Source organism: Pangasianodon hypophthalmus, chromosome 15 (assembly GCF_027358585.1).
Source record: "Pangasianodon hypophthalmus isolate fPanHyp1 chromosome 15, fPanHyp1.pri, whole genome shotgun sequence".
Taxonomy (NCBI): domain Eukaryota; kingdom Metazoa; phylum Chordata; class Actinopteri; order Siluriformes; family Pangasiidae; genus Pangasianodon; species Pangasianodon hypophthalmus.
This window is the reverse complement of record NC_069724.1, coordinates 9,789,700-9,804,582: the sequence shown is the minus strand read 5'-3', so window position 1 is coordinate 9,804,582 and position 14,883 is coordinate 9,789,700. Positions and strand designations below refer to the sequence as shown.

General features: G+C 37.4%; 1 protein-coding gene across 1 annotated transcript; it reads right to left on the bottom strand.

Annotated features, from left to right (window-relative positions):
• Nucleotides 1-2,133: 2,133 nt before the first annotated feature.
• Nucleotides 2,134-12,588, bottom strand: slc35f2 (solute carrier family 35 member F2). The gene is made up of 9 exons (XM_026938314.3): nt 12,368-12,588; nt 9,797-9,937; nt 7,832-8,004; nt 7,050-7,177; nt 6,410-6,569; nt 4,723-4,879; nt 4,192-4,244; nt 3,709-3,863; nt 2,134-3,014 (listed from the first exon to the last, which is right to left on the bottom strand). The coding sequence occupies exons 2-9, from the start codon at nt 9,910-9,912 to the stop codon at nt 2,766-2,768; spliced, it is 1,191 nt and encodes a 396-aa protein (XP_026794115.3). The 5' UTR covers nt 9,913-9,937; nt 12,368-12,588; the 3' UTR covers nt 2,134-2,765.
• Nucleotides 12,589-14,883: the final 2,295 nt, after the last annotated feature.

Below are 14,883 nucleotides of genomic sequence, written 5' to 3'. Positions count from 1 at the left end.
TTATGAGCGCTCTGTTGCTTATAGAAATATATGTTTATTGCTTATTTTATCTTGTGAACCTTATCATATATAGTATCTTGCGTAAGTATTCGCCCCCTTGAACTTTTCCGCATTTGGTAGAGTTACAGCCTGGACCTGGAATGGGCATTTTTGGGGTTGTATGTCATGAAGCTACACAAATTAGCCCATAATATTGATAGTATATAGATATAGAAAGTTCTGGAAAAGTATCAGTCAAGGTTTGGTTATAAAAATGTTCCCAAACTTTGAATATCCTCTACAGAATCATTAAATCTATCCGTTTTCTGTACCGCTTGTCCTACACAGGGTGGCAGGGAGCCTGGAGCCTGTCCCAGGGGACTCGGGGCACTAGGTGCGGGACACCCTGGACGGGGTGCCAACCCATCACAGGCTCAATCACGCACACACACTCTTTCACTCTGGACAATTTAGAGATGCCAATCAGCCTACAACACTTGTCTTTTGACTGGGGGAGGAAACCGAAGAACCCAGAGGAACCCCCAGAGCATGGAAAGAACATGCAAACTCCACACACACAGGGTGGAGGTGGGATTCACACCCCCAAAGCTGTAGGTGCGAGGTAGACGTGCTAACCACTAAGCTACCCTCATTAAACCCATGATTTAAAAAATGGACAATCGTGACTTTGCCTAGAGGAACCAAAAATCATGGTGACCAGTAAAGAGGGCATTAGTTTCAAGTTTCAAGTGGAGTTTATTGTCATTTCAGCCATATACAAGTACATAGTGAAACAAGACAACGTTTCTCCAGGACCAAGGTGCTACATAAGACGACACAGAACAACACAGAACTACAAGGGACTACATAATTTATACATAAAGAGCACAAGTGCAAACATGTGCAGACAGCACAAGACAGTACAAGACAGTACAATGACTACTGGGACAGACAGTGGGCACAGTAAATCCCAGTGCAGCGCCGACCAGTACACAGTTCTGTTTAAAAGTGAACCTAGCGACAATAGTGCAAATAGTACAAGAGTACAAAACAAGTAGCTGAAACAGTGTAAACATAAGTGTAAACATAAGAGTAGCAGCCTATGTACAGTGTAATATTGTAGTATTGTAGCAGCATAAACATGTGCAAAAACTTGCAAAAAGATTGCAGAGAGGATGGAGTGTGTGTGTTCCTTCAGTCCAGTTTCTGAGTATTGGAGGTATGTGTGAGTGTGTTCCTTCAGTCCAGTTTCTGAGTATTGGAGGTATGTGTGAGTGTGTTCCTTCAGTCCAGTTTCTGAGTATTGAGGAGTCTGATGGCATGGGGGAAGAAACTATTGCACAGTCTGGTCGTGAGGGCCCGGATGCTTCGGTACCGTTTACGAGACGGCAGGAGGGTGAAGAATGTGTGAGAGGGGTGTGTGGGGTCATCCGATGGAGGGAAGAGAGACCCCGTTGATCTTCTCAGCTGTCCTCACTATCCGCTGCAGGGTCTTGCGATCCGAGACGGTGCAATTCCCAAACCAGGCAGTGATGCAGCTGCTCAGGATGCTCTCGATAGTCCCTCTGTAGAACATGGTGAGGATGGGGCGTGGGAGTGGTCAAGCCAAGGGTACAGAAACTCTGAGGGAGCTGGAGAGATCCATATTTCAGATAGGAGAAGCTGTTCACAGGATAGGCATAGCTGGGACACTCCACAAAGCTGGGCTTTGTGGTGAACCATCTGAAATAAAATTTGGAGGTTGCCAAAAGACATTTTGGACACTCAGCAAACATGTGGATAAAGGTTTTTGATTGATTTTTTTTTCTTTTTGACCTTGATACAAAGTGCTACTTTTGGCAGAAACCAAACATTGCTGGTCACTCTGAGAACATCACCCCCACAGTGAAGCATGCTGGCGGTAGCATCATGTTGAGAATTACTCTTGGTTGCTTCTCTGATTAATGTAAATAATTTTGCAAATTATTGATAACTACAGTTTGTGTATCTGCTAATTCTATGCTAAAAATCCTCAACCCTATTACTTTTAACCATGTTTCCACATGGTCAATGTTTTCTCACATTCAGTGTTGAAAAACCTTAAAAAATAATAATAATAAAAGTTTCATTTTTAACAGTAAAAGTATAACAGTATAACGATATCAAGAAACAATATAGAAACAATGTTATTTATTAAATACTCAGCATATCAATAAAAAAGTGTTCTCTTACAGTTGGTACATCTGCTTTGAGCATTAAAACTTTATATACTGACCCAAAAAATAAGTCACTTTGACAATAATATACGCACCAATGGAATGCAACATCATGAGGTTATAATTTTCTAGATTTAAAACAACAGGATTTTAAAATTATTACAATTACATTCAAAAAAGCAGCTTTTTTTAAACCTCAGATAAGTTTAAATATTTTAGCATCATTATTAATGCCTTATTAATACAGGCACACAACGTAAGAGGATTTTCAGTCCATGTGCCAATCAGCTGGGGCTTAATATAAATATGTGTAACCACTGACCATTACAGTAATATAAAACCATGTTTCCGACAAAGAAATATTCACAACTAACTAGCGCAGAGTGTAACATTTAAACTTCGGACTAAATAAAATAGCATCTAATGTACTGATCAGCCATATACAGTAAAAACCCTTCATTATAGTGCAAAAGCTGAATCCAATCCAACAAGTCAGCAAAAATATAATCATTTCTGGTCAAACTAAAAAGGCACTGCCTTTGAAAATCAGGCATATCCAACCCTGTATACTCTACACTGTAGAGTGTCAGGTTACACCATGTATTTCAGGGTACAGACTGTAGTACAGGGTTCTGTGTGTCCACACTTCTCCTCCTGCTGTCCATCTTGCTGCCAGTCCAGCGTAGTCTCTCCATCTTCCTGCACCACCTCTGCCGTGGCCACGCTCTGATAAGTACTCTCGGTGGCGTCATGTGGATCTGGTGTGTAGGTGGGAATGACATTAAACAGGATGAAGCCGATGGTGATCATTACAAATGACACGATGTACAGGACCGAGAACTGTAGAGGAAAAAAAAAAAAAAAATGAGTGCTTGCATAGGCTTGGAGCACACTACATAACAGATTTATGAAATGGAGAGCATCTTGCTGAAAAGTAAGGAAAGCCAAGGTATGCCAAAGCTCTCTGGGTGGGAGGGATGACTACTCTGTCTCCTGTCAATCACAGTGACATTAGCCAATCATGGATGTCTGTGAACTCGTGTATGCTGAAGAGGGCAGATAGTGCTTTCCTCCGAGTGTGTTCCACAGCCCTGTGTTTGGCTGGCTTCATGTGTCTTGGAGGAAGCATATGTTTTTCAATATGACTATAAACAAGAGTAAACTGGTCATTAACTTGCTCCTATTCCCACTGTAACTATTGCAAGTCTATAGCTGCTGTACTGGTAATTACTATAAATATAGCAGATTTACACTAAACATTAATTACTGGTACACCTGAACTGCCTTATGAATCAATTTTTATATCTGATACTTCATTAATGTACAGAAAATCGTCCATAGTGCATATATTATATAATTTATGGCAACACTGGACACTTCACATACACTTGTTTTTGTTATGTATATAGATTTTATTGAAATTGAATTAGGTGTTCCATTAGGCGAACCATTTTTGTTGTACAAAATAAAAAATAAAAGGTATTCCACTTGGGTCATTCCACTGCCCATAGTATATCAGAAGACCAAAACTCACCTTGTAGTGAAAGAGTAAGATGCCGCAGAACAGACTGAAGAGATCAGCCGTTAGCAGCGAGAGGTTCACCGCTGTAGCACTGGTCATCTTCACCACCACAGGCATGAAACTGTACAAGCCGTACATGCACAGCACATAGGCGAGGAAGAGCAGGCCTGTGGAGAAACATTCAGCTGTTCAAGACACTTGCACTTTGATGTTTCTTGGTAAAAAGTGCAATGTGTCATTCCTTAAGGAATTAAAATGGTTAGTGTTGTGGTTAGTGTTGAAATAGTCGAACTGCTGTAGTATAAAAGGAACAAATCACTTCAGTACGTGCTGTTATAGGAAAATAATCAACTTTGGGTTGGTATCAATAACTCTGCTTCATCACATCACCCATCACTGATTATTTTCGTATAACAGCACCCACCCCGGGTGTTTTATTCCTTACATAATATCCAGTATTACTAAAACTAATAGCACCAGTGTGAATGTGCTCACATATTGTCCAGTCCCAGCTGATCTTACTGACTGCTTCGACCTCAAGTACAGCCCTAAAGGACAAAAGGACACACAGGATTAAATAAATTCTGAATTACCAATACTTCAAACATAATCACAGTAACAGTAAGTGTTAATAGTATTATACAGTGTTAGGTTTTTATAAATGATCATAATTATTATAAACACAACTATGATGATTATGTGAGGAGACATTTGCTTAGAAACATGTTAAAGATTAAGCAGCAAGCAGTACATCTGACTGCATCTGTGCTCAGGGTATTAGCAAAGCTCAACATTAGCAAAAAAAAAAAAAAAAAAGTAGCTGAAATAAAACTATAAAAAATGCTCAATTTCAGGAATACAGGAACAACATTAATTTACCAAAAAAAAAAAAAAAAAAAGAAAGAAAGAAAATGTAGGCATCAGTAATCTTGATGGTTATACAGCTCTGACGCATTTGATGCACATCACACTCATTTTAAAAATCCTCCCACCAGCGCAAAGCTACATTGCAGTGAGGTGACTTACATTTGTACACCACTGATCAGTGTCCCGAAAAGTCCCATCATGCCCAAGAACTCCACCCTGCTCAGGTTCTTCACTGTGTACTCCTGACACACGTTAGACACGGCATACAGAGCAGCACTGATCAGCACCAAGCCGTCACCTAGTAACACATCCGAGCCTGACCGACACAGAGAGACAGGAAATAAAGACAGGCAATTTTAGTATTAACACAGTTACAGCTTCCATTAAACACTCAAAGTTCAGATTCATTTCCACCTAAGGATAACACTTACCTCGCTTTGGCTTAGGTTTGCTTAAATTCTGTGAAAGCAAAATCTAGTTGATAGCCTTGGTGTAATCCTAGATGTGTGGTTATCATGTGATTTCCATTTAAGTACTTAAATTAGTTTTAGCCAAAACAAGAAGAATGCTATCCCTACATGATGCTGAGAGACTAGTGTATGTTTTTCTATCCTCTAGATTATTCTAACACCCAGTCTAACACCCAGGACAAGCAGATTTCATATCTGGGCTATTAATGTTCTATTCATAGTTTTCTGACGAGCAAGTACTACTTCCTAAAACTACTTTCTACTGGCTTTTGTGAAAAAAAGTTTTAATTTAATGTTTAAACTCAACGTGTTTCACACTGGTGTGGTACACATCAATGCTGTACGTATAGAGCGAGCTACTCCTTCCAAATCCCATTCGCGTCACAGATGATCTTTTCATAATCACGAGCATGCAGGTACTGTGTGTGGTAACACTTTCGAAATTAAGCAAAGTAAAGACCCAGTGCGATGTCGTCCTGCCTTCTAAACACAGTCATCTGACATTTAAACATACTGAGAGAAAATAAAGATGCTAGCCAGACTCAAATGATGTGAGAAGATGTGAAAACACCACATCTCATAGCCAAAACTTTCACTCACAACTTGATGATGTTTTGTTGATGTGCTACCTCATAAACGTCATCCAGACAGAACTACAGCTGCACATCTTCCTCTCTCCAAGAAATCATACACTCATTTGCTCCCCTTAGTCTGTATCAATGGACTTAACAAGCTAACTTGCTTGCTACTTAATTTATCATTTATCCACCCCATACTGAAACATGTTTCTGTGCTGCTACCGCTCTAAAAAAAGCTTCAGCTTGATATACAGCAGCTCACGTCTTTACCCATAAAAAAATTCATAACCTATTTTATTCCTTCTACACTGACTGTCTATTAAGTTCTCCATTGACTACAAAGTCCTTTTCATGATGCTTATAGCTCTGAATAGTTAAGACTCTGGCGTTCCTTGCTGATCTCCTACAGCAGTATAACCCATCGTGAGCATTTCACTTAGCTGCAGCAGGGCTACTGTTAGTCTTGCCATTTATTCGCAGTTCAATTGGTTGGACTGGAATCGTGTTCCAAATGTTTCTTACTCAATACTCAACTCAATAACTGTTTTTAAATCCAGATTAAAAACTTGGCCTACTTTTACTATGCTGATAAATAGATTTTTCATGGTTCATAGTAGTTCATACAGTCACAGTTAATTCATTAGGAATTTACACTGGTAATGTTTAGATCATAAATTCTGTTTTGATCTTCTATCTGTAAAGCTTATTAGATTATTATGAGCAACAACAACAACAACAACATCAAAAAAAAAAAGGAAAGGAAATGGCGGTGTATAATAGCTGATGGGGAGTACCCACTTGAGCCCTGGTCTCTTCCAGCAAGCAGGTCGGCTCCTACCATCGCTCCGACTCCAAGCAGACACACGGCAACGGCGATGAAGTGCAGCGGCCTGTAACGGGTCTTCAGGAAGAACCAGGAGAGCACCATCAGCACCGGGATCACAAAGCAGTCCAGCAGCTACAACACACAAAGCAGCTGATGAGAACTCACATCCAATTAAACTTAAACATAATAATACTGATAATTAGCTTTGATAAGATCTCTTTAATATTTCTTTTAATAAAGAAAAAGTACATTTACTTTGCAGTTACTGAGACAAAAAGAAGTTAAAGCTAATACTGTTTGATTAAAATATATGAGATTTGTAATGTTTTTAAATTGTAAGGTTGTTTACAGGTAAACCTGTAAAGATGGGGGAGAACATATTAGAAGTTTAAACGCCGTAATGTGCATAAAATGAAAAAAGACAAACAAATGGCTTTAGATAGAAGGATGGAGCTCAATAGATATATCTCATTAGGAAAGTGAGAAACTTTATCAGGTACATAATCACCTAATAATCACCAAAGAAAAAACTGATTCTGTTCATTAAGCAGTTCATGCTATATTAATCAAAGAAAAGTGTTAGGAAATGATCTGAGAAACATGACGCAATACCTGAATGCTTGTAAGTGTAGTAAACTGGTAAGCCTTCACAACTGTGTAGTTTGCCTCAACATCTGTGAGGGCCATCAGCAAATACTTCCACCACTTCGATTTCAAAATCTGAAAAATGCTCTCCTGGCCTGTGCAGAAGGGAAGGGATTTAATTCAGGAAACTGAACAGCTTTAAAAATGGCGTATGACCATAAAGTGAGACCCATAAAATGTGTACTACAGCATTTTCCAGACAACAAAGCACCTTATAACGTACATTTTAATCACTTTTTCTAATTAAAATTATGTAGGTCTATTCAATTTTTTTTCCAGCCAAAATTGCTGGAGATTATTTGATCAAAAGCAGAAAGTGACCAATATTTTGCTGCATCTCCAATAAATATAGTTGATTGATGTTAACTACATCCTTGCTTAATGTTACTTAAGTGTGTTGTGTGTTATGTGTTGTGACAAATACATGCTATAACACATGGTACATTCCTCATGAGGTACACCATTTCGGGTGAATTGGTGAAAATATACAGCAGGACAGATCACACTGTGTAAATACAATACAGTAATATAGCATGTGGTCTGAGTTCATAATACATAATAAACATCGCTACGATGCAAAATTGTCATGCCTTATATATTTAAATTCAGAACAAACTGAATTGCGCTGTTATTGGAAAATAATCGACGTCACGGTGGTAACAGTAACTCCGCTTTACGTCAGGCTGCATCTCATATGCACATAGCATGGTATTTAGTGGCTATCCTTATAGACTGGATCAACCTCATACCTTTCCTGAGTGACAGAGTGGTGGTGTAGGTCAGGAGCAGCAGAGTGTAGTTTAGGAAACTCTGCAGCATCGGAGTCTCCACACGAGCTTCTGCAAGATACTGACTGGTCACGGCCGTCCCACAGATCAGCATGGACAGGATCTGACCCAACACGACCGTCTTCAGGAGGTGGCTGGAGAGTGAACACACAGACAGACTGATCACTAAAAATCCACAAACATATTACGACAGTTATGTCCGATCTTTAAATATGACATACAGATCCTAATAGTACATCACTGCTTGAAAACAGGTATGTTATTCAAACGCTCATGTGGCCTGCGACTCTCTGACATCCTCTAACACAATTTGAAAATTTGCATTAGAGGAATTGCAAAAGAAGAGAACATTTAAAGTGGGTGGGAGATTTCTTTTTTTTTTTTTCTCTCAGAAGAAAGACTACCCACAATGCACCAAGACTACTAAAACACTTGGGTTCCTGCTGTTATAGGACAATAATAAAAGACAGGCTTTAGCGATGCGGCCTGACGCAAAGTCTTTACTGTGACTACCACAATGTCCCGGAATGTTTTAATCTCCTTATACCACAGTAATTTGCCAACACTAACATTATTTTGTTTATTAATGAACACCCCATTGCATGTTTTATTCATTTATAGGTACATTATATGCCATGGAAGGTCTGTTACATTATAACAGAAATAAAGAGTCTCCAGCATCTCTCTTTATTTCTCTTTACAATAAGATAAAAAAATACAGCTTGAAAGTTAATGAAGAGCCATGAAGCATGAACAACTCTGTCCTGATGACTTTCCTGTGGTGGAAAACTTGAAGTTAAAGCTTTATTGCTGACTGATACAAAGCGCTGACACTGGAGACTCCTTCCATAAATGTTAAATGAACACATAGTTACAGAAATCTTCACCATATCAATGACTATACATTTTTCTTTGTTAAATAGCAGAATTTATTATTAGCCTTAGTTTATTAAAAGTCCCTTTAAATGAGTTATTACTATACAAATGATAAGGTATGATAATTAGAACGGACCCATTTGTCTTGCAGACGAAACTACTGTCAGAACTGCTGTTATAAAAAATTAACCAACACCTTCTGACCAATCAGAATAGAGAATTCAACACAGTTATGGTATAATAATATTTAAATAGCAGGGGTGTAATGATACATCATGACAAGATGCATCAAAAACGTGAAGATGTGCATCGTGGAAAAGTGCGATATCAGAATCCTATTAATTATGCACGTAATGCAGTTGCACTGTTTATATTTTAACACCTCTGGTGTTTAGAGTTAAAATATACAGAGTGCACACTGGTCATATGATCATGTTCTTTCATGGAGACCCTGTGAGATCTGCAGTGACCAACAGCTCCAATAACTCTGGCTTGCATCACCGAACAGGAATTATACGTTATACGGTTACATTACCACATGACTGCTAAAAAGTTAAAGAGAGGCTGCAGAAACCGGGCATTTTAGTCAGTTTTGGAGCTCTATTTCTGCTATGGTGCTCATTGTGTTTCAGTTGATCATTGTCCCCAGGTCGGACACTTTGTTCAACAAAATTTGGGGGAGAATCTATGAATTTATTTATTTATTTATTTATTTATTTATTTATTTATTTATTTTTAAGTTATGGTGAACATTTTGTGTACAATATTACACCTTTGTTCATAGCAATCTTTTAATTTATGTACAGTTTTATACTGACAAAACACACATTGTTGTTTAGCATTGTTTATTATACAGAAATTTTAAAAAAATTCTTTTTAGTCATAATTTTTCTTCAGTCAAATTCTGTGCAAATTTTCTGAAAACTGAATTTAATTGACTCGTGAACGCAGTATCATGAATCGAATCATAACCGGAGTGTATCGTTACACCCCTATAAAATAGTCTTTATGTCTTTCATTGCACAGCATTTAGTATGATGAGAATCTTACCAAGTAAAAATGTCCTTCAGCGTGAGGTTCCTCTGTCCACAAACCAACGCTCTCCAGCCTCCAGGACCTCTCAGGCCCACATGGTCAGGGGGTCTGTATTCCTCCTCACGCTCCATAACGCCGGCTGAAAAGAACTGAACACTACAGCAGAGGATTTAAGATTTACCGAGTCTGTATGCAAGAACCACACAGAGCCAGGAAGCAGTAATCTCTTAAAGAATTTAGAGCTCATTAATGTGGGCTGAGAGAAACTCCAACTACAACAGTCAGACTTCCCAGAGACAACTTCTGGCTTACTTCTGACTTGTAACTCAACCTTGTAACTGCAACTAAAATGTTTATCACAGAGCTCTTGAAATTCAAGCAGTTAAAAAGCTGCAACTAAAAGACTGCAAAGAGTGACCGAGAGCATGTTTCTTTTAAAAAAGCTTGTGAGCACTTGAAAAAAACTTCTTTAAATCGACATGTATGTCTATATTAAAATGTCCTAGTTTGGTCTTACTTCCTTTTTCATCTATTTCAACACTTAGCCACATGATGAAACTCTTTGACCTTTGAAAGCTGTAAGGCAAGGCTTCACGACCTTTTTGTAGCCAAGCTATAAATACATGACACAGACCCACTCAGCACAGATTTCAATGTTACTCTTGTTAACTATTTAAATGTTACATTTGTTATTCAAATGTGTACAGTAATTCTGGCTAAGTACTAGAGCCCTAGAGCTTTTCTTTTTCCTTGAACAACTCGACAATTTTCATATGCATATTTGTTTTGCGGGTTTGTATTATACACGTTCAACTAAGCATTCGAACAGGACAAGAATAAAATATAGAATAAAAATAGAATAAAAGAGAAATAGAAGAAATATGAGAAAAAAGAAATGAAAAAACATAGCTCAGTTAAAATGATATGGCACAGAAAAATCAAAAACAGCAGAGATTTTTTTTTAATAGTTTCCTTATCAGGCTTAGTGGGTGGAAGAGCAAACAGTGAGTAAACAGGTACAATATACCAAAACAACTCATATTTTTACACCTATACATTTTGTGTTCACTGCCATCTCAGTCATGTGACAGCATATAATGTTTTCGGTAAGGCTCTTTTAGAAAATGTGTCATCTCTCAAAACCCACTCTGCTTCATAGACATAATATGAAATATTACAGTGAAAATATTTCTCTTTTGAAACGTTGCTCTGTTTTCTCAATCAACTCAATCAGAATTTTGGGGAGAATCTATAAATTTATTTATTTATTTATTTATTTATTTGATATGGTGAATTTGTAATACACTTTGTTTACAATATTAAACCTCTGTTCATAGCAATCTTAATTTATTTAAAGTTTTATACAGACAAAAATATACATTGTTGTTTAGCATTGTTTATCATACAGAAATAAAAAAAAATTCTTAAGTCTTAATTTTTCTTCTATCGAATTCTGTGCAAATTTTCTTGAAATTGAATTTAATCGGCTCGTGAATGCAGTATTGTGAATCAAATCGTGACCGGAGTGTATCGTTACACCCCTATTAAATAGTCTTTATGTCTTTCATTGCACAGTATTTAGTATGATGAGAATTTGATGTTGAGAAATGTAATGGAAAAGTGTCTGTTTTCTCCACGAAAGGTCACGTGACCAGATATAGCCACTGTCACCAGTTTTTTTTTAACCACCATGTCCTTAAAATGTTCAAATATACTCTTTATATTTTAACTTCCTATTAACACACGTATAGAAAATATACACTATATGGCCAAAAGTATACGGACACCTGACCATCACACCCCTTGTTGAACATCCCATTCCAGATTTTTCCCCTATGCTGTTATAATAATCTCCACTGGGAAGGCTTTAGACTAGATTTTGGAGCATAGCTGTGAGGATTTGTGCTCATTCAGATACAAGAGCATTAGTGAGGTCCGGCGAGAAGGTCCGAGGTGTTTTCCAGTTCATCCTAAAGGTGTTCAGTGTGCTTCCATCAGTTCTTGTGGAAGAACCACATATGGGTGTGATGGTCAGGTGTCAGGTGTCCACATACTTTTGGCCATATGGTGTACTTAGATAGCAAGTCTAGTCAATAAACAGCTGTGGTTCATTCTTGTATTCTTTCCCCAAGCTTCTGTCATCACATGCTGTCTATAATCAAATCTAGGTCATATTAATATCATACCTAGATCTAAAGTATTAGTTTCATAAAGAATAAATGGTCCAATTAATTTGCAGCAATCCAACCTAGGACAATAGGTAAGCACGTGCTCAAGCTTGCTAATTACTTTTTAAATTAGTTATATCACATCCGACATGATGTACAACAATAAAAGCAAGAACAACATAATATACATATATACATGTAGTCAATAAATAAATGAATACATATATACATATATAAATATGATGCTAGCTAAGTGCTTTAAGTGATGTGGCTACAGCTAGCATGTTAGCTAGCTCAACTATTCAGTACGGTTCAGTAGAAAAATCCAGAATTGTGTTTCAGCTACAAGTAAAATCTGTATTTTTACTTCATATTAACAACTGTATGTAACTCGGTTGAAGAGAAGGACATCATTTACCTGCTCTCAGTCAGGACATCTTGCCGGTAGCACCGAGTCCCATGCTGTAGTGAATCAGTTACAGCCTCTCTTTCCGCAAGAACTCGGCTTTATCTCAAATGTCCTCATCCCCTATTCAGGCCCAATACCGAGCGTATGGACTAATAGCTCGTATACCCTATCTAGTGCACTTTATGTGTAATATGGCGTCATTTGGAATGCTCATGGGTTGCTTCGTTTGTTTACTAAACCCCGCCGCTTTCCTCACATCTCAGCCGACGGTGAGAGTAAAAGGGACAAATCAGAGACAGCGCTGAGGCAAGGTCATGAATATTAATTAGCCCTGTGCTTTCCCGATATGTGATTGGCTGAGGTGAGACAGCGTTGCTGAGACAACCGCTGCAGATGATCACAGCACATATTTCTTTTTTGTTTTAGCATTTATTTTATAATTTTATAATTCTATAATTCTAATGACTAAGTGCATCATGCAAACATGTAATATAAATATTAAGTGCATCAGGCAAATATGTAGCATTATGTTTATTTATTGGGGCTATTCTTAACTTTTTACTCATATAACCCAAACCAGTTACAGTTTCCAGTTTAAAATAAAACAGATTTTTAGATTTTAACTGATTCATTTCAAGTGATCAGTCAGTTAGGCTTCTAATAACTTCTCAGTAGCTCCCCGTTACAGATTTCTAGTGGTTCCTAAAGGGTTCTAGTGTGTTTCAGGTGGTCTGTAATGGTAAATAAATGAGTGGTCCTTATCTAATTTTGTTCTGATGGGAATAATCTACACATCTATCTAGTGTAACCTCAGAAATCCTAATGGACTGTAATGGTTTTTTCAGTAGGGTTCACTGTGATATACACCACTCTAATGTCTTCTTTTTTTTTTTTAGAGAAAACCCCCAGCTCCCCCTTGTTGAACTCCATGACTCTACAGTAGAAGGTTAAAACTTCAAGTGTGTTTGCTATACACTTCTCATCAGCAGATGATCAACCTTTTATTCCTAAACAAACTGCTAGTCTCATAAAAAGTGTAAAACACCCCCCCCCCCCACAGTCCAAAGCAAGGAACAAACCACTTCGGAGTGCGCCGGAAAATACACAACAACAGGGTGGTGTGATGAGGCCCAGTGCAAAGTGGAATTGCTGTTACCAGGATTGCTGTTACCAGTTGATTATTTTCCCATAACAGCACATCCCAAAGTGTTTTATTCCTCTTATACCACATCAGTTTGCCAACACTAAAAATTCCTATTCATTAATGAACAGGTCATGCTTTTTATCAGTTCACTTAACATTAGTTACACTTAATGTTGTGAAATGTCCAAAAAAACAAGTTAGTTCCTCTTATTACTTATGTCATAGCAGCTATTAAAACAGTTGTTCCCTTACCAGCCTCTCTTTTTTCTCCCTCATGAAGTTAATAAGACAAAAAGTGCAACTTGTCATATATACAGAGCAATCACAAAGCATTAATTTCTCTGTCCTGAGAACCTTCCAGTGTCAGAAAACATAAAGTTACAACTTTACCTCTGACTGTTACAAAAGACTGCTCAAATATTTATGTCAATATAATTACTGCTGTCTCAGAACGTTTGTAAACTTGGTTATAACATGTTTATACTAATGCTATAACTTATAATTATACATGTACTTATCGATATGTATATATTTATACTGTATAACTTATGCTAATATTATATATGCATTACATATAACCAAACACTCATTAATATAATTATTAGCTAGTAATCATTAGTTGTATTTTCTTATATACAGCTAATACATTTCCTTGAAAAATTACCATCTAAGTAGATATAATATTGATATCATCATGTACCATAATCTTTTCAGTTATAGCACCTTCACTACAGTCCAATGTAATAACTATAAATGCACTTTCCATTTATTATATATGCAGTCATTATGTAGCCACTGTAGTCTCCTTGCTCAAAACTGTTTTCATATTAAAACTTACCCAATTTCTTTTTTCCAAACTTGAAACTCTGCAAGAAAGTGTTCAAGGACTGTGTACGTTTCTGAACACCAGGAAGACAGACAGCAGACATCCCCACCGAGGAAAAGATAGGGCTTCAAGGACAATAATGTCTTACTTACAAAAATAAAGAGGACCAGGTGCTACTTTATAGTGCTGGCATATGGAGGAGCAGATGTGCCAAAATGCAAAAGTACCCTATAAAATAATAAATAAGTAGTTTATTGATTTGTATTATTGAATATAATAAAATAAATTAGAAAATGGCTATAAATGTACAATACATGAATTATACAAGATATACAAGAATTGTACAATACCAAAATTTACAAAATGATTTTTTCATACTTTCCATCAGATTTTGGACTGTGGCTGTGGGATTTTGTGCTCATTCAGCCACAAGAGCTTTAGCGAGGTCAGGCACTGATTGTGCGAGGAGGCCTGGCACACAGTAAGCATTCCAGTTCATCTCAAAGGTGTTCAGTGGGGTTGAGGTCAGGGCTCTAGAGCTCTAGAGTGCAGGCCA